The 18,898-nt window shown below is 32.6% G+C and overlaps 1 protein-coding gene across 4 annotated transcripts in view; it reads right to left on the bottom strand.

Annotated features, from left to right (window-relative positions):
• FBXO8 (F-box protein 8) overlaps positions 1-18,898 on the bottom strand; it is a 61,218-nt gene that overhangs the window by 39,831 nt on the left and 2,489 nt on the right. The window contains exons 2-4 of one of the 4 annotated variants that reach the window (XM_020997860.2): positions 16,337-16,396; positions 7,417-7,753; positions 3,562-3,688 (exon numbers count right to left, since the gene is read on the bottom strand). In XM_020997860.2, the coding sequence (XP_020853519.1) occupies positions 3,562-3,688; positions 7,417-7,745 (456 nt within the window). In that variant the 5' untranslated portion in view covers positions 7,746-7,753; positions 16,337-16,396. Of the gene's footprint in view, positions 1-3,561; positions 3,689-7,416; positions 7,754-14,197; positions 14,369-14,654; positions 14,743-16,336; positions 16,397-18,898 lie in introns of those variants that run through there. The other 3 variants (XM_078148161.1, XM_020997861.2, XM_020997859.2) reach the window with 3 other exon arrangements.

Genomic DNA, 18,898 nt, shown 5'->3' with positions numbered 1-18,898 from the left:
AGCTGTTGCTGCGGAGTTTGGTTACCCATTTCCAAGACATGAACGGTGTCCTTTGGAGAATCTTGTTCCCTGTGGCCGTAAGTATTCTTATTTTTATATTTTAATCATGTTTGCTACCAAAATGTAAAGTACATAACTGGAAAGTTTGGAGAAGCAGACTTTTGTAAAAGTGGAATATTATTAGACATTTTATCCAAAGCTCTCACGATAAATGCCATCAATGGAGTATTAACTTTATGTCCGCAGATTTAGATGGATGCAATTATTAGGTAAGAATTTTCCTAAATGGGAGCAAATATTAGTCTCCAAGAGGCACATATTGGTTTCCAGCTCTTAATGAACTTGGTGATATTCTTACAAATGACCAGATTAACATATGAAAAAAATATATATATAGTTTAGTTTTGAGTAATGTATTATTTAACACATTTTTAATAAAGAGAAATCTTCACTTATATGATTAAAACATGACCAAATTTGGATGAATCATATTAACCAAAAAAAGTGGAATGTAATAGAGATGAAATGACTAAGATGCTTCCCTTACTAAACTAACTAGACTCAATGTGATTTGGTATCTGGTACAGTACCTGTTAAATTACTGGTGTTCATAGAGCCACAGAGTGAGAATTTAAGACTGAAAGAGGTCTTGAGTGGTCACATAGTCTAGCCCAGTACCCAGAGATCAGGTTATGATGCCATTCCATAGAGATAAAATCATTCTTGAATGCTCTGGGAAGTACTTAAATGTAGGGGAGGAAGTAGAGAAAATCAAAATACAGCCAACTCTCGACAATAATGGCGGACAGGATGGAGAAGTGAAATCCAAATATTCTCCCAAAATCTTGTGTTAATAAACTTAATTCTCTTCTAAACTTTGTATCAGAGCTATTAGCAAGAAGTAAAACAAACTCAAATTTAACTTGTCTCTCCCCTTGAAAGGGTCTAGTTGAAGTGCTAATAAGTGCTATTCTGGATTATGCCAGGTGTATAAGATTGTAAAATGCAGGAAGAATTAGATTTTTATCTAAGACTTTCAATAGCAATTTGATTAATGAGGATCTCCAATCTCGGTACAAGTTATGAGGAATAATAATAGTTCCTATTTATATAGTTCTTTAAGGTTTTCAAAGTGCTTTCTTTAAAACAACCCTGTACTGGAGGCATTATCATCCTTATTTTGCAGATTAGGAAAATGAGGTTCAGAAGGTTAAATAAACTGCCCTAGTTCACAGGTCAGAGCTATAGCAAGTGAAGACATAGAGCTTGAACCCTGGCTTTCAGATTTCCATTCCAGCCCTCATACATACCATACTCAAGGGAAGACAGAGAATAACCTGGTTTTTATAACTCCTTCAAAAAATGAGTGTCCAATAGCAAAGTGACAGTCACTTACCACATCAGTATCATTTGCTACATCAGCTTTTCCTCTTTTGAATGTTTACTATTCAAGCTCTCACCAAGTTAAATTTGCTTAGTCTGTAAGATTTACAAGTTGCAGGGTTTGGGGATGACAGTTTTATTTAACATAAACATAAACCATGATGACCTGGTGTGATAAACACAAAATTGGGACTTCGAGAGCTGTATCTTCTGTCAGACAATTGAAATAAAGTTCAGAACCTATCTCTGCCTCAGTTCTCCTTTACTAAAATGTAGGTAATGATGACAGTACTGAACTACTTCATGGAACTGATGCACAAGATTGAAACACATAGTGGATTTTACATAGCTCTGAAAATATAAATTAGTTTTCATTTGTAATAACAATCATTAGTGAACTAGTGGAAAATATGCATGGTAACTAACGACATGTAGCCCTTGATTTAAAAAGTGCAGCTTAAGTACAAATGATTTCTTATACTCCTTGCACATAGTGGCTATACCACAGTGCAAGATTATAACAGAACAGAATTAGCATTAGTTAGCATTAGCTAGCTTTGGATATCATGTAGTTATTATTTTTATATGTTTATAAAGGAAATTTAAACAATCTTGCCTGAAAATTTAAACAATCTTGCCTGACACCAAAGAAGAAACAACGAAGTTGTGCAGTGAAAGGCAACAAAAGAAAAGTTTTAAACGGTGAAGGGAAAAGTAAAAAAGCCTTTGGCAATTCAGCAGAGTTTTAAGTCACAGTTTCAATGCACATTTAAAGACTGATCATTTTGCCTCAATACGTCATAAGATTCTAAAAGGCATTCATATTGATTTCAAATGTATAAAAACTATATATATTATGACACTCTTAATCTTAAGTTCTTTTACCTTCACAGTAGAACTCTTACACTATGAGTAATGGGGAAGGCCAATACTAATGAGCCAATTTAAAGGTTGTTATATCAGAAAAACAACATAGTGTCACTACCCAGAGGAAGCTAGTAGCATCTCAAATTGTATAATAACTAATTGTCATCAAGGAGTTTTACTATATTTGTCACATATGCAGAAGAAAGTGCGTCATATGAAAAAAAAACCCTCAAGGAAAATAAAAATTTGTTGTTTTGAACAGAATGCTATTTTAAGTATTACTTGGCTTGTTTCTCTAATCAGTATTTTCACTTATTAATTTTTTAAATGTCATTTTTTCTTGAAGGCTTGTAGAATGGATTACTTTTGATAGAATAACAAAAAAAAATCACATTGTGCAACTTCATGTTACAAACAAAAAAAATTAGAAAAGTTAATAAGCTTAACAAAACTTTAGAAGACACTCTAAATGTTTGGTAAATAATTCTTTAGTATCTTAAAAAAAAGATTTTAGTCTTGGTTAGTGAAAAAATGAAGAAAATGTAAACAATTAAGTCATTATTTTCCCCACAGGATTGTGGTATGTGATAGGGCATTGTGATATGGAAAGCAGAGATATCAGGGTTGCATAATTTGTGCACATCTAATGGAAATTATAGGTCTAGAATCTACTCTCTTGTCTTTCAAACTTTGGAGTTTTAGACCAATAAAAATAGGGAAAAGTTAGAGTATATATTTTATATCTGGATGATTTTCTTTACACATTATTTAGAAAAAGAAAACCAGATGATAAAACTATTATTTAAAAAAGACACTTAGAATTCATTAGTATAATTTACAGATGCAGTTATATAGTTAATGGCAATATTTTGACAGTTAAGAGATAAAATATAAATCCTTTAGTACTTCCTAAATAAAGCAATTCTTTCATTAGCTTACAAAGCTATATAAGAATAAAGTAGTTTATTAACAATAGAAGTTTATGAATATACTTCTTGTTCACATCAGGAATATTTTATGTTCCTTAATTGTAACTTTTCAATCTGAAAAGCTAGCATATTACATACCTGATATATTAAGACTGTCATACAAAGTATATGTGAACTAAGTTGAATATGTGTTGTATTCATGAAGAAAAACTGACCATGTTTAGAAGGCAAACTTCATATTTTGATTTCACAATGTTTAAAAAGGTCATTTTCAATTATTTGTAATTTTATCTGCAATTTATTATATTGCAACGCTTATACATGCAGCAGCAAAGAAGGAATAAAATTACAACTGTTACTAAAATTCAAGTTCTTCACTTACCTCATCTGGGTTGGCATTAAAGGTGAGGCTGCCTTCATCCAGCTGCATATACAATCTTCTAAAGGAAAATCCTAGAGGTGGGTTCTTATTGTATATGGAACAGTGACCCCAAGTGGATTTACACAACCTATAAAAATAAAAGTAAATCAAGCACACAGAAAAAATGCTGTAATTTGTTACAAATTTAACTTTGATAATGTTAGTTTCTCAAAAGCTTAAAGTTTTATAATTTGGATTTTTTTGGTATTTTGCAAGAAAAGTTTATACACAGGTCTTGAGCTTAGTAATGCTGCATTATTAAATTTGGTCAAGATAAAAATCTATCCAATAAATGTGTAAACTGAATAAAATCAGATAATACTGTCAAGGTAAGGATTTGAATCCTCTTTTCTCTCAGTAATAGATAATATAATGAACAATAATGAGTATAATTGTAGGAATTTGTTTTAATATATCTTTCAAAACCTTTTAGATCTTTACCATATAGGTAAAAAAATCATAAAAAAAAGTTTTCCAAAAACCTTCAAGCCAACATTAGCTGTAGTTGCTCCTTAGAATATTTTGTTATTTTTTAAAGCCAAAAATATCTTATATTTAACATGAGAAATGTTTTCCAGTTGTGTAGGAAAGAATAGGACCTTAATTATTAACAGCAAAGAAATAATTTCCACATATACAATTAGGATATGGTCAACATGATAGAGATCAACCAGGATAATATCTAACACTATGAAGGCAGTGGCTGCTGAGACACATTTTATTTAAAGGGACTAATTTATGAACCCATTTGTATAAAATTCTACAATCTGTTTTATTACATTGCTTCTAATGATCATATACTTCAGTACAATTTCTCTTAGATTCATGTCTTATTTCTACCTTAAACTCTCTTGTCATATAACTGAAGTACAGAGGAAAAAGGAATAAAAGTATATGATAGTTTTAGCATAAACTTCTAAATACAATTTATAAAAAGTAGAATATTCTGATATTTTAAAAATTTTACTTTTTTTACAACCTGAAAATAAAATTTTTGATTCCTAAACCACAATTATGTTACCCTACTTTGACTGTCTAGTGTTTTATGGATTCTCTATTTTATATATACACACACACACACACATATATACATACACACACACAAAGTTTTATTCAAATGAGTAATGTATGTAAAACATTTTGTAAAACCTTTAAGTGCTGTATAAATGTTGGTTAGTTGTTTTTACTCATGTCCGCCTCTCTGTGACCCAGTTTGGAGATTTCTTGGCAGGGTTATTGGAACGGTTTGCCATTTCCTTCTCCAGCTCATTTTATAGATGAGAAAACTGAGGCAAACAGGGTTGAGTGACTTGCCCAGGAGTTACATAGCTAGTAAGTGTCTGAGGCTCAATAAGAGGAGTCTTCCTTACTCCAAGCTTGGCACTCTACTGTGCCACCTAGCTGCTCACATAAATGGGCATATAACATATAAATGTTAGCTATTTATTACATACATATATGATAAATATATCTGGAAAAAATATATATAAATATATCTGAAAATTCTCTAGCAGAAAAATTCTTTTTTCTGATGCCTCACTGTGACACAGACAGTGACCATGAATTCCTCAAGACTGTATCAGCAAGCATAGGTGAATAGGTTGTACTGAGCTGGAAAGGTTTTGATTACAGGCCCTACTGTTCTAAGATATGTGTGAGTGTATATAGTAGAGAGGCTCATTACCAGGGGCATCACCAAGTGATGATTTTTTTTTGTCCAATCATAGCTACTCATGAATAATGGTTACTAAGGTTGGAGGAGCTGTGACTGTTATTAGTAGATGGAATACCCAAACTTATGAAAACATGCATTCTGTAAGCACTGAAGCATAACTATTCAAATTAATCACAAAATTTAAACAGACATTTTGTTAAGGGTCTTAATAAAAGCATACATGGTTTAAAAAAATAAAAATTAAGGCAGTCCCTATACTCGGGGAACTTATTTTCTACTGGATAAGTATATGCACAAGAGTTAACACAAGTATTTTATGAAATATATATTCCAAGAACCATAATCAAACAATACATAAGCTCTCAAATTAACAATGAATACAATTCAATACTTGGGGAGAAAACATGGAAACAAAACTATCTTTGATAATAAAAGTTACCAAAACTCAAGTTTAAGTCTCAAATGGTTAAGAAGTATTAATTAAGCCATTATGAATTTAGAAACTAAGTTTAAAATAAAAATTCAGATAACTAAGTCATCCTTAATTTTATTATGAATTGAAAACTCTCTACATTTGCTGAGATCAAAACATAAAATAGAAAATATCAGAATGAATTAGTTAACTTTAATTTCCATTTATATACATATACTCCAAATTTTTTTGATTTAATAATACTTTAAAGTTATCTAAAATTTCGTAACATCTAATGAGAAAACCACATTTGATTATGAAACTATTCACTTTTGATATTTATTTTGATGGCTTTAAAAATTCTGTTTAGTTAACTGAGAACCAGAGTTTTCATTCACTCCTACACTATTTTAAAATGAATGTAACTTATATGCCTTCCCTAAACAAGGTATTAACATGAAGATATTACTGAGAGATTACATTTACATTTAGGAGACACATGTTGTGCTGATGCTCTACTTCTATAATAAGAGAGCTCAAGTAGTCATGGCATAAGTTAACAAAATTTCTAATAAAATGACTTATCTAAAAAATAATGTATTCTAAAAGCTTTCAAGAAAAATATTTTCAAAATCTAGAAGGAAGGAAAAATGCGTGAAAATTATAAACTTGGTCATATTTTTAGTGTTCAAAAAAATGTAGTCGTTGACATGGTCACTGTAAAACTAAGATGACTGTGCAGATGTACTGTCTTCAGTTTCTGCAGTAGCCTAAGTGGCTAAACATTCTTTTCAACAATACGTTTAATTTACAGTATATTTCATCCAACTTTCCCTAGTTTACAGTTTACATCTTAACTTCTATGTTAAGTATTGGTCTACTACATTCAATTCTCAAATATTCAGGAGCTGTGTTATCCAGGCCTCTTCCTTCTCTGTTTCTGCCAGATAATATGTGGTCACTTCATTGCTCGTTAGCACTTACCAGTAGGTGGTCGGAGGTAAATAGGAAGCAGATGAAACTCCAGCTGGTCAGTTTTGCTGTGCTAGCAGCTCTGATAAAAGGACTGGTAGAGATGATGTTTGCAACTAAAGTCTAAAATATGTTTTTTGGATTATCTACTACTGAGACATTTTATGTTTATTTGTTTTAAACTTGCTCAGTAACGCCCAGACTCATTTGTGGAAAATGCCATAAACATAATGGAAACAAATCAAAGAAAACTATGATAATTTCAGATACTCTTAAATGAGAACCTTATACTGAGAGTTTACTGTTTTCAGTACAGATTAAATTTACAAAGTAAAAGGGTACGTTACCCTACTTCTTCCTGATCAGTAACCTTTATTTTAATTTCTAAGTAAAAAACACCCTTCTTTTGTACTATCACTGTTTTTTCAAATGTCAGATACTGCACCTATTAGTGGCTTATCTCAGACAAATAAGATAAAATGTGGACATGAACTCATTCTGCCAATGTCAAACAGAAATTTTTATCACATGAATCTTTGCTTTAGAGAGTACTTTGAAATTCTGGTGCAAATGTAATTATTTTTAAACCATGTACAGTTAGGTTTACATTAACTTAAGCTTGCCAAGAGAAGGCTGGCCTAGTGGGGGAGGGAAGTAATATTTAAACATGCATGTGATGTAAAACACAAAAGGTTATCAATTAAACTTTTTTAAAACCTCAAAAACGAAAACAAACAGACAAGCCCAAAAAACTTACCCTTGCCAGAGAAGCTCATCATTAGCAAGGTCCTGCCAAACACATGAAGCCAGGCAAAGATCAGTTGCATTCAGGTATGACAAAATGGTAAAACTTAGTTCAGGAGGCAGCATTTCCAAATTAATGAATCCTTCCTGTTCTTTAGATTTCCTTGTTTTCAAAAGATGATATATGTCAATGCCTCCTTGGGCTTGTTTGCGATGGTTTGCATTAGAAATGTTGCTAGCAGCCATCCTCCTACTCTGTTCTCTTGTTAGGTAGCCTTGCTCACTATAGCCTTCCTGTTGCAGTTGCTGGTTTCTAGCCACTCTCCACAGCCCTTGACCCATCTGCGAGCCTGTGAAATTCAGAAAAGGAGCAGGACAATATAATAAGGAAAATAAATGAAAAGGTACATGCCTCTTCCAGAGGTTTAACTAATTGACATAAAGTATTCAAAAACCACTTGGTCTGAAGATAAACTTCCTGATGAATGTATGGTAAAAGTGGCATGGTATTGCAAGGCTAGCTGGGACACATGACAAGGGCAAAATTGGGACAAAGAAAGTTGTAGAAATGTTTACTTTAATCATCACCTCTCTTCCAGTTTGCTAAAAAACTATTTTTAAAAATCCGCAGTTGACATAATCATTTTTCACATGGCAAAATGTAAAAGTTAGCAATGGCCTTAGGATGTATAAATGGACTTATAGGCCAGTATTAAATAGAGCTCTGATCACAGCACAAGACTTCAGTTGAAAAAGTTCCTAGACCCTGCTTTTTATCACAATGAAGCCAAAGCTAAACTACCCCCCTTTTTACCAAAATCCCAGATGTGTAGCAGCTGTGTAACTGGCTTTTATTTCGTTAATTCTTGCCAGTTACACTTATGTTGTAGACTGTAATAAAATGTAACATAGGCCCTGAAGTCTAATTTAGCAGTCTTGTAAATTAGACACCTAGATTTCAATGATAAATATTTCAGTAATAACTTGTTTTTACTAAAAGGGACAATTAGAGTTTGCCCAGAAAAAAAGTCCAGAAAATAATAACCTAGTCTTCCCCAAAGAGATGCTGAGGAAAAGATGACTGTTTTCTTTAAAAAAAAACAAACCAAAAACACAACAACAACAACAAACCACCAAGCTTTTTGTCAGCGAGGAAAAAAGGAAAATTTTATGTAACAATAGCTTTTTGCAACTCCAATCCTGCCTCAAACACCTAACTAGCTGTGTGACAATGAATATGTCATTTAACCTCTCTGTGTCTCATTTCTTCATCAGTAAAATAAGAGTTCAACTGGACAGACTCTCAGGTTCTTTCCAGCTCTAAATCTATGTTTCCATAAACTGCCAAAGGACCTGTGTTGTATAGGGAAGAAAGGTATGCAAAATTATGAAGATAAAATTTTTTAAATTAAGTACTAAACATGATAACTAAAATAACCCAATACTTTCAGAGCATATTCTTAACCATAAGCATAGTTTTGATAACCTGAGCAGAATGAGGACTAAAAGAAAAAAGAAAAGTTAAGAATTCAGGAAATTTTGTTAAGAGAAATTTGAAAATATAGATTAGGAATTGAAAGAAAGCTGTCAGTCTAAAGCTGATGGTATTTTAGGGATGACAGGAGAAAAGATCTCATTTGTCTACACGTTTTATGAGTTAATAAGTCTTCAATAAATCACACACGCTATGATATGCCACTGTTAAACAAAAGCCAGTTTAGGAAGCAATGAAGCATTATAACAATTACAATACTAATATTATTAGTAGTTCACATTTATATATGTATCAGCCTTTGTGCTAAATAATTTACAACTATTTCATTTCATCCTCACACCAACCCTGGAAGGTATGTGTTATTATTATCCCACTTTTGCAGATGAGGAAACTGAGGCAAACAGATCTTAAGTGACTTGCCCAGGGTCACACAGCTAGTAAATGTCTAAGTCTGAATTTGAACTCAGGTCTTCCTGACTCCAAGTCTGTGCCACCTAGATGAATTTTAATAGCTCGCTCTCTTCTCTCGTTCCCCACTAAGAATTTTTTGCCTGAAGCTTGACAGCTTGAACTTTAAGGGAAAAAAAATATTCTCAAATGATTCAAGTACCTTTGGTTATATGTTTCAGGATGGTGGCAAATCACAAATGATTTTTTTTACTTAGCAGAGTTTCTGGCACACAGTAGGTGCTTAATAAATATTTACTTACTGATTAATTACTGCTTCTCTCTTTTTGCTTGTAACACACAATAGAAATGTTTTAAAATGCTAGTCTAATTGCTAAACTGGCCTAAAGCTATATGGATATTTTTAATCTACAAATTACAAGATACGTTAAGTTTATTTAATATAGCATATCATTTGAAATTAGTTATTAAAACAAAAGTTCTGGTGACTTATTTTGTGTTCATATAGTTATTATATTTCTTTCCTTTGGAATAATCAAAATAAGTTCTAGTCACAAAAAAATGACAGGTAGAAATTAAAAGTGGCAAATTATTTTTAATTTTCAGTTACTATAAGGATCATAATACATTTATTCAATTTTTTTTATTTGGTTAGGCAGTGTGGTTAAGTGACTTGCCCAGGGTCACATAGCTAGTAAGTGTTTTGTGTCTGACGGCAGATTTGAACTCAGGTCCTTCTGACTTCAGGGCTGGTGCTCTATCCACTGCGCCACCTAGCTGCCCCCATTTATTCAATTTTAATGAGTATCAGACCTAGACAATGTGTTTTTTTTTAAACTTTTTTTATTTTTAGGCAATTGAGGTTAAGTGACTTGCCCAGGGTCATACAGCTAGTAAGTGTCAAGTGTTTGGTCTGAGGCCAGATTTGAACTCAGGTCCTCTTGACTTCAGGGCGGTGCTCTATCCACTGCACCACCTAGCTGCCCTGACGCTATGTTTTGTATTTCATAAAATGGTATTGAAGAGCTGAAGATATGTAAATAAAATAAAGCCTTTTTAAAAATAGGAAGCACGGATTACAGGAAACTTAGGTTTCTATTATGCCACATCATATCAAACACTGCAAGGGCTTGAAGCAGCTATAAAATCATACTATATTATTTGAATTTTAACATGAATTTAACCCAAAATCTCATCTTGAAAAATGTTTTAAATTATTGCTGTAATATACTGTATACTAAGAAACAGTTTCAAGTTAAGTTGTGGTATGTTCAAATTCAGGAAGTTACTCTACTATCTTTTAAGGATAGTATTGCTTGTCTTTATGTGATTAAACGTATAATAATCAGGATAATTAAAGTGGCTGAAGTTTTATTAAGACACTTAACATTAGTTTACAATTTTAAAAAAATTCCCAGTAGGCATCTACCTAGTCTATCGCTGTAATGTTCTAGTTGTTATTAGAACCATCCACAGGGTATGTAAAATCTGAGTCCTATGTCCACGGTTTTGGGGGACGGCACCATCATGATGCTTGATTAGGACGGGGAGCTAACAGGAAGAAAGATGTAGGCTTGGCAGCTGATACTTTAAAAACAAAAACTAAGAGCAAACCTACCAGAAGATTATTTACTAGCAATTCTGGGACAATGCTAAAAACCCCAGCAAGGTTAAATCTAGATTTTAGAGGAGAAGAGAGTAAAAAACTCATTTGCCAAACCTATGCCCAGGAGAGTGAGTTGACATTTCACTTTTACATTCCAGCCTAAATGTTGCTCATTTCTGTGATATGCTTTTTTGTCTCATGTCATTGGTATAAAAACTGAGGAAGAAGAACACAGTGCTATTTGTTTCAGGCCATGTATCCTTCTACGGATGATCCTAATTATTACGAATGGATTATATAGCAGGTAACTTTTCTTCCAAATAATTTTGTTATATTGTTTCTTAAACTTAAAAACTGATATTAAAAGATGTTTCTGAAAAGATGTTTCAAAATTGACAAATAGCTAGAACTAACACCCATAAATAAGTATAGAGGACAGTGAGCTACAGCAGAAAGAACAGTATGGACTAGGAGAGCTAGGTACCAATGTGGCCACCAGCTAGCTTATAGCTATTTGGTTGTGTGATCTCGGGCATGCCATTTACATACTCTGAGGCTTTGTTTTCTCTTCTCTGACAGCAAAGTATTGTGTTACTTGACATACATAATCAAGTCCAGCTCTAACACTTCTTCAAAGAGAATGGTTATGTAACACCATAAAACCCCAGAGTTGAAGATTATTTCTGTTCTTCTCTTCATTAGGGCACATAGCTGAGAGCATTTTCTGAGTAATGTGTAACATCCTGAATCATTCATTAAAGGGCGGACAAGAGTACATAGTACATATATATATTAGTGACATTTCTGTGATATAAATCTAAGTAACTTGAAAATGAGATAAAATAAATTCCAGATAGTCTACATTTAACACTATTGTGTGTAGTAGGATTTTAACCCATTATAGAAATGCTAATCAATAATACTCTTTGGCAGTGTATCAACTTAACAATCTGATGGTGGTAGTAGCTGGCTATGTTTTTATTGCAAATGAGTTAGTATTTTTTCCCCTTAATTTAAAAAACTGTAGAACCAAGGATCCAAGAAATTACTGGCCTACCTGACTTGGGTTCTTGCCACAAAATTTTAGTAACTCCTGGCTGCCTTTTCTGGCATATAGATGAAAGGGCACACAAGTAGGCCCAATTTAAAAATTTGCTGTGAACAAAACCTTTCTTCTCAGAAACTCCACACAAGGTAAGTAGGTTAAAAATATCCATTTGCCAGTTAATGAACCTTTAGAGTCAAATTTACTCTCTAAAGAATCCATAAATACACTAACAATATGGCTTATTTATACTCAGGAAATAACTTAAGTTTCCCAGAAGAATTTCGATCAGTAATTTTTTTTCTTCAAGAGTTGTGAACATAACTAGCATCATAGTAAAATCTCAGTGTTTCTTTCAGCACTGTTAAGGAATAAGGCATTCGAAGCAAGCACAAAAACAGTTAAGTTACAAGCATTAAAAAAACAGAACTCTTTCTAAATTGTTCTATATACTCTGGCTTCTTAAACATTGTATATAAATATAGCTCTGTCCCCTAGCTGGAAGGATTGTCTCCTTTGAACTACGATAAATACTTGGTACCTTTCTTAAGGAATTTATATTCAATCCTGTATCATAAGTTTTTATCTCCCTGACACAAGACTTTTTCTGTAGCCCCACAGTGCTTATGATCACAGGTCCATACAAAGTAAAAGCTCAATAAACATCTGCTGGATGAAAGAATACTTTTAACATTATCTTTATCTTACCAGCTTAAAGGCTTCTGTGAATTTGTTTTCGCTATCCTTTTCCAATCTCTCACTGCATCACTCCCTTTCCCCCTACCACTGCCTTACCATGTCCCATTCTATATATGAATACTCTGAACCTGGGCCTCTGAGGGCTATGAAAGGGAGCAACAATATGTCCTTGAAACCTGTAAAGCCTCTCTATCTTCTGACTCTCTTATGCCTGGCTAGTTTCTCTACTGTTGGAGTATCTGGTGGTTATTGGCTTTGTGTCCTGATTTCTGGGGGTTTTTTCCCCCCTCTACCCCTCATTTTTCTTTGTTCCTCCTTGTGTCCTGCATCCAGTTATAGCAACCTAAGTAAAACATGGGAATTCAGCTTTTCTTGGCTGTTTTTACCTTAGTTCCTAGTTGTTCAATGCTTGTTATCCCACTAAAGACTTTTTGGGCTTACTCCTGGGTTAAGTGTCTTAGTGATTCTGGTATTCTGATAAAATTTTATTGTATCTTCATTTGAGGCACATAAAGACTACCACAATTGTATTACCCATAAATAGGTAGCAAAAAAGTCATGAAAAATGATTAAATTGAACCATTTTCTTTGCCTATAATCTAAGCAAATTTGGTTATAAATTTAAGATCTTCTTCACTAGTTTCTCTGCCTAGTAGCTTCCTGTAAGATAGTGTCCCCACACCCCCTTGCCCCAAAAAAAGAGCTCTGAAAAGAAGCATTTTTCTTTCCTTTCGTTTTGATATCGTTTATTTTTTCTTTTTTGTTTTATTTTTCAAAACACTGCACACCTATACTGTGTAGCCATGCAGGAAGGAAATGTCTAAGACGAAAAAAATGTTTTCATATCATTTCAATTTGCATTTGGTTGGTATAAATATATGGCTACATTTGAGTCCTTCAAGTCAAATTTAGGTTCTTCTACTTCTACCTTGGCTCCCTGGCTTTAATCCATTATAATCTGGGTTAAATGACTTGTTACCCTATTTCCATGTTAAACCCCAACCATATCTTTGACTGAACTTTTCTTATACTATCACTCTGACAGAACTAAGATGTATCCTGACTCTACAGAAGCAGTTCTCATTTTCATACTCCTGTTCCAGTATTTGATTAACTGTATTACATAAAGCTACCTTTATACAGTAAAAAAGCAATTAGAATTTCTGCTACTTAAAGAAAGGATGGGCTCAGTTTTACCTTTGCAAAGTGAAAAAAAAAAGTTTATGGAATGGAAAAATATAAATGGACAAAAGAGGATATATAAAAAATATAAATGAACTTTTATTACTTAAGAGACTAAGTGATCTTTGAACATATTAAAAATACTAATTTATAAAGAATATGGTTGCAAAGTAAGCAATACACAGTACTCCACAAGATAGGATATGTTAATTACAAAATATTATCTAGTCATTAAAGCAAGATCATTCAGAATCTGGCTAGCCTCATTACCAGACTTCTGTTAGTCATCTCACTGATCTTAATTACATGTCAAAGCTATCTATGTGGAATTGTTTGAGGGGGCTAAAAGTTTTACCTACCCTGATACAACCTCACCACAGGAACCAAAGTACCCTGAATTCCATTAGTAGAGATTCATTCCCTGGTTTACAGATTGTTCTCATCACTGCAGTATTTTTTCAAAATGCAAATATTCCAAACACCAAGACTCCCATAGACATAAGAGAAAGGGAACAGTGAAATGGGGAAAATGTTTGAAGGTTAGATAAGGTGCAAAGAGGATAAACGTCAATTACTTCCCAATTTTACTTTTTATTATACATATAATATTATTTGTATTTTGAAAATAAGGCTGAATTTCTTTTAAAACAGACTGTATTTCAAAATGTCACTAACTTGAGCCCAACTTAGTATGCCTTTGTAACTGTCTATCTTAATGCTTAAAGTAACTGATGTCGTAAGCTTATACATAATTTCCTGCTCTTCTTAAATGTTTGTTAAGTATGAAGTAGCATAACACTACCTTCTTCCACTGACCTAAAAAATTTGGCAAGTTCGGCACTGTGAAGTGGTTTCAGACATCACTGGTAAAAATGAAAGAGGCAGGATACCAGAACTGAAATCCCAGCTGTGACATTCAGGCAAGTCTTTCATTTCTCTGAGCGGGCTTCAGCTGCTGTGGTTAAAAAAATGGAAGCACTGGACTAGCAGGGGTTCTTAACCTTTTTTTGTGACATTAAGCCCCTGGCAGTCTCATGAATCCCTTACAAAGAAAATCAATTATACTGAAAAGTTATCAAAATGTTAGAAATTCAAGGACTCCATCTGGTTTGAAGAAAGGCAGAAGCAAAGAACCTGGGGTCAAATATTGATTTGACCTTATCAACCCTCACCTGCAATATCTTCAGTGTGTGCTTTTAGCATCTGAAATTAATGTAAACAGCAAGACTGAGGATTTCTGACGATTATCATATATGTATATATATTAAATATAAATACAAATATATAATGATGATTATTATCAATAATTCACAACATAGCCTTGGCAACTGCTAGTTTTACCAATCCCTGGAAATCCTGAAGAACCTCCTGTTATGAAGAAGGTGTTTTTCCTAATTATAATACAGTCACGTCTTCAGTGCTTAAATACATAAAACTTCAGTCTAGAATACATTTTAAAAAAATTTCACATGCCATAATGTGCTTTAATTCAATTTAAGTAAAGGTTCATTTTGAAAGCTATAAAATTTCCCGAGATTAAAATTTGGTGCAGAAAGCCAGACTACATAATTAGAACTGGAAGGGACTTTAAAGGTATTATCTAGTCCAACCCCTACCTAATGCATGAATCCCATCTATAACATCCCTGATAAGTAATCATTAATCATACTTTAAAATTTCCCTGTCTGAATAGCCAATTCTACTTTCGGATTGTTCTAAATTGTAAGGAAATTCTTCCTTATGTTGAACAGAAGTTTCCCTACTTGTTAATATCTACCTACAAGCAGGTAGGTAGAATACCCAAGCAGACTAAGCAATCTCTTTTCAACACGATAATCCTTCAAATACTTGAAGACCAATATTCATTCTGTTCTAAGCCTTTTCCTTAATAAATAAAGGGGAAGTCTTGACTGGCAGACAGATCGCTATATATGGGCTAATAAATATGGAATACTTAATACTAATGTCTAAAGAGACAAGTCTAATGCTGTAACAGTGGTATGGTACAGTACAACATTACATTTTGTATCAGAGGACCTGGGTTAAAATTTTGTTTCTTCTCATTACCCGTTGAGATGAGATGATCTCCAAGATCATTTCTGACACTAACTCCTGAGTTGAGCACCATTTATTATTCTGTAGTACTCAAATATTAACTGAATTGCTTCCAAAAAGTTTTGATAAAACAAAGCTGTCACTTCTCCACTGAGACGTCACAGTCATCATGGTTCAAGTACCAGCATCTTCTCTATCCTCAAATAATTTATAATATTTTTTTGGAAAAAACAAAACAAAACAAAACATTCAAACAGCTACAGTTAAACATATGTAACAACATGGACTATATATGTCATGAGGGAAGTTCTAGTTAGGTCAATTATAGGTGCAAATACAAGAGACTAAAACTCATATAGTGTGCCTCTTTTTTTGATAAAAAAAACAAAAGGAGATTAACTTAAATACAAAGTACATCATAGAGACAGCACTGTAATACTTACATAAGTGGAAGGCGAGATATGTAAACTGATGCAAAATAAAGTGACTTGCTTCAGATGATACTGTGAGTCAACAGAAGCAGCAAAAGACCTCATTACTCCAACCATCAAACTCAATACTTCCCTCCCAATATATTGTCGAAAAGATGAAGCTTTTGTTTATTAAGAAGACAAAATAAAAAAAAGTCACAATATGAATCTTGAAACTAAAATTTAAGTATATTACATTTAATAGAACTATACAATTTTAGAGAGGAAAGCACATTCATCTAGCTCAAGGTTATCTAGTCCAACTTTATCATTTTACAAATGAAGGAAGCTAAGGCCCAATAAGGTTAAATGACTTGCCTAATGTCACACAACTACTTTAGTGGCAGATTTGGGAAAAGAACTGAGCTTCTTTGCTCTTATGAAAAATTCCACTACACAAGCCTGCTTTTACAATGTTGCAGAAAGGTAAAATTCATTTATCCCCAAATTAAATTAATAATATTTTAAGTAAAAACCAAGGGTTAGATAGACAGTATTAAATCATAAATTACGACAACCTGAATTAAATGTACACTGTATTATAAATGCATGTTGTAATGAAAGAGTAATGAATAAATCAGGGTTTTTAGCATTCTTCAGTAGACTAGGTACTAAAAAAATAAGATAAAATATTTCATAATAAATTTTAACTTAAAATTATTTTTCATTGAATGTACTTATTACAAAAAAATTTTTAATCAACAGTACATTGGCTAAAAAATGAAAAATGTATAAACTCTCAAATTGAATTTTGCTTTAAAATTCAGAAATGTTACTTATTTGTACCTTATCTACTTGAAAAAAATGTTGATGTGATTCTGAAAATTTTAAAATACTGTAAAGCAGAACAATTAAACCAGATAATATTATACTTTGGATAAATGAACTCTATTTAAGGGAGCTTTAAGAGATTTTGGGGAGGGTAAAAAGAAAGAAAAATGTTTTCCCAGTTTACTTTAATGGCCTATGCTCATTTCTTGAAATGTTCCATATTCAATTTTAATGCAATCACTTCACTTTTTTAAAAGCTTAGTGAGCTATAAAGAAATCAGAATAAATAACTATTTCCCAGACAACCTAAAGCATTTAAAAAACCAAACACCCTGAACTACATGAGCCTAGAACAGAGCTGTGGGTTCTGATATGAACTTGGTGGCTAAGGTTCCTGATTCCCTTAACCAAGTAAGCAAAGGACAGTAAAATCTAATCTTTTGTGCTCCATTGTAATGGAACTAACATCAAAAATGCAATACAAAGAAGGCTGAAAAAATAATTCCAAGCAATTTACTACATTAATTATTTAGTATACATTACAATGCAAAGTTTTCTGAGTGTTCTACTTCAGGTGAATGATTAAATTTGTAGAAAGTCTAAATGATCCTTTAAATCATTTTACTGAGGAATTTTTTGTTTGTTATAGCATAACTATATAAAAAAAGTTTCTACTTTAGAATTTGGCATGCTATTATATGGTTTTTTATGACAAATTAAGTTTCTTCATATTTCTTCAAATGTAATTACAGAAATATATTCCTAACATTCCACATTTTATTGTTTCTAAGAAATTTTATTATATATTACTTCCATGAGTATTTTACAATAATCATTGAATGACATATTAAGCAGTACTCTAACTCTTACAACTGTATTATAAGATATGTAGCATTCTTAAATCAAAATGTTATTAAAATAAGTTAAACATTTAAAAAATTACTATTTTGTATGAGCAAAAGGAAAAGGTGACTAACTCTCCTCTGTCAGTTTATGTAAGCTGTTAAGCGCTCACACACACAATTACATGATTTGGGAACAACTGTATCTAATTTAAAAATGACTGATTTTTTTGGAGAGTGAAATGGAGAGAATTGAGTATGGAATTCAGATTACTCAAAGATGAATGAAACATTCTGCTTCCTAAACTGGTATGGGGTGAACCCATTCCACTATCACAACTAATATTAAATATCTGGCATACATTGATTAATTTCTAAATAGGCTCACTTGAAGCACTCATTCTAAACCATGGCATGTATTTGGTGTCACAATGGTGGCATCATTTTAAAGTAACCCATTTTCTGCAAATGATATATTTCTAAAAAATTATGGAAAATCTCATGCTATTTCCACTTGAAAAATATGAAACTGAGAACCATAAAACTACCAATTAAAAGTAAATTCTACAGCAAATGGATATGAAGTAACTCTAATTTGATAATCTTCAAATGAGATCCCCTAAGATTATTCTAAAAGAATAGAAAATAAAAGTTTTCTGTGGGGAGTTATTACTTTAGGCATTTCATTTCTCTCCTTAAAAAATAGTAGACCACCAAAGTGTCCAGAACAGACTGAACAGAGGAAAAAAAAGTGATAACCATTCACTCCCTAAACTTAAAGGCAACAACTATAGAAGAATGAAAGAAGTCTAGGTCCACAAGGGGTCTTATAAGAAGAAAAGGCAAACAGTTAAGTACCAAGAGGTCATGAGGTACATACCAGACATAAAAAAGCTCTCATTAAATTTAGAGGTCTGGTTCT

Source organism: Phascolarctos cinereus, unplaced genomic scaffold, assembly GCF_003287225.1.
Source record: "Phascolarctos cinereus isolate Bilbo 61053 unplaced genomic scaffold, phaCin_HiC Scaffold_9;HRSCAF=440, whole genome shotgun sequence".
In the NCBI taxonomy this organism is placed as follows: Eukaryota; Metazoa; Chordata; class Mammalia; order Diprotodontia; family Phascolarctidae; genus Phascolarctos; species Phascolarctos cinereus.
This window is presented reverse-complemented; position numbering and strand designations above follow the sequence as displayed.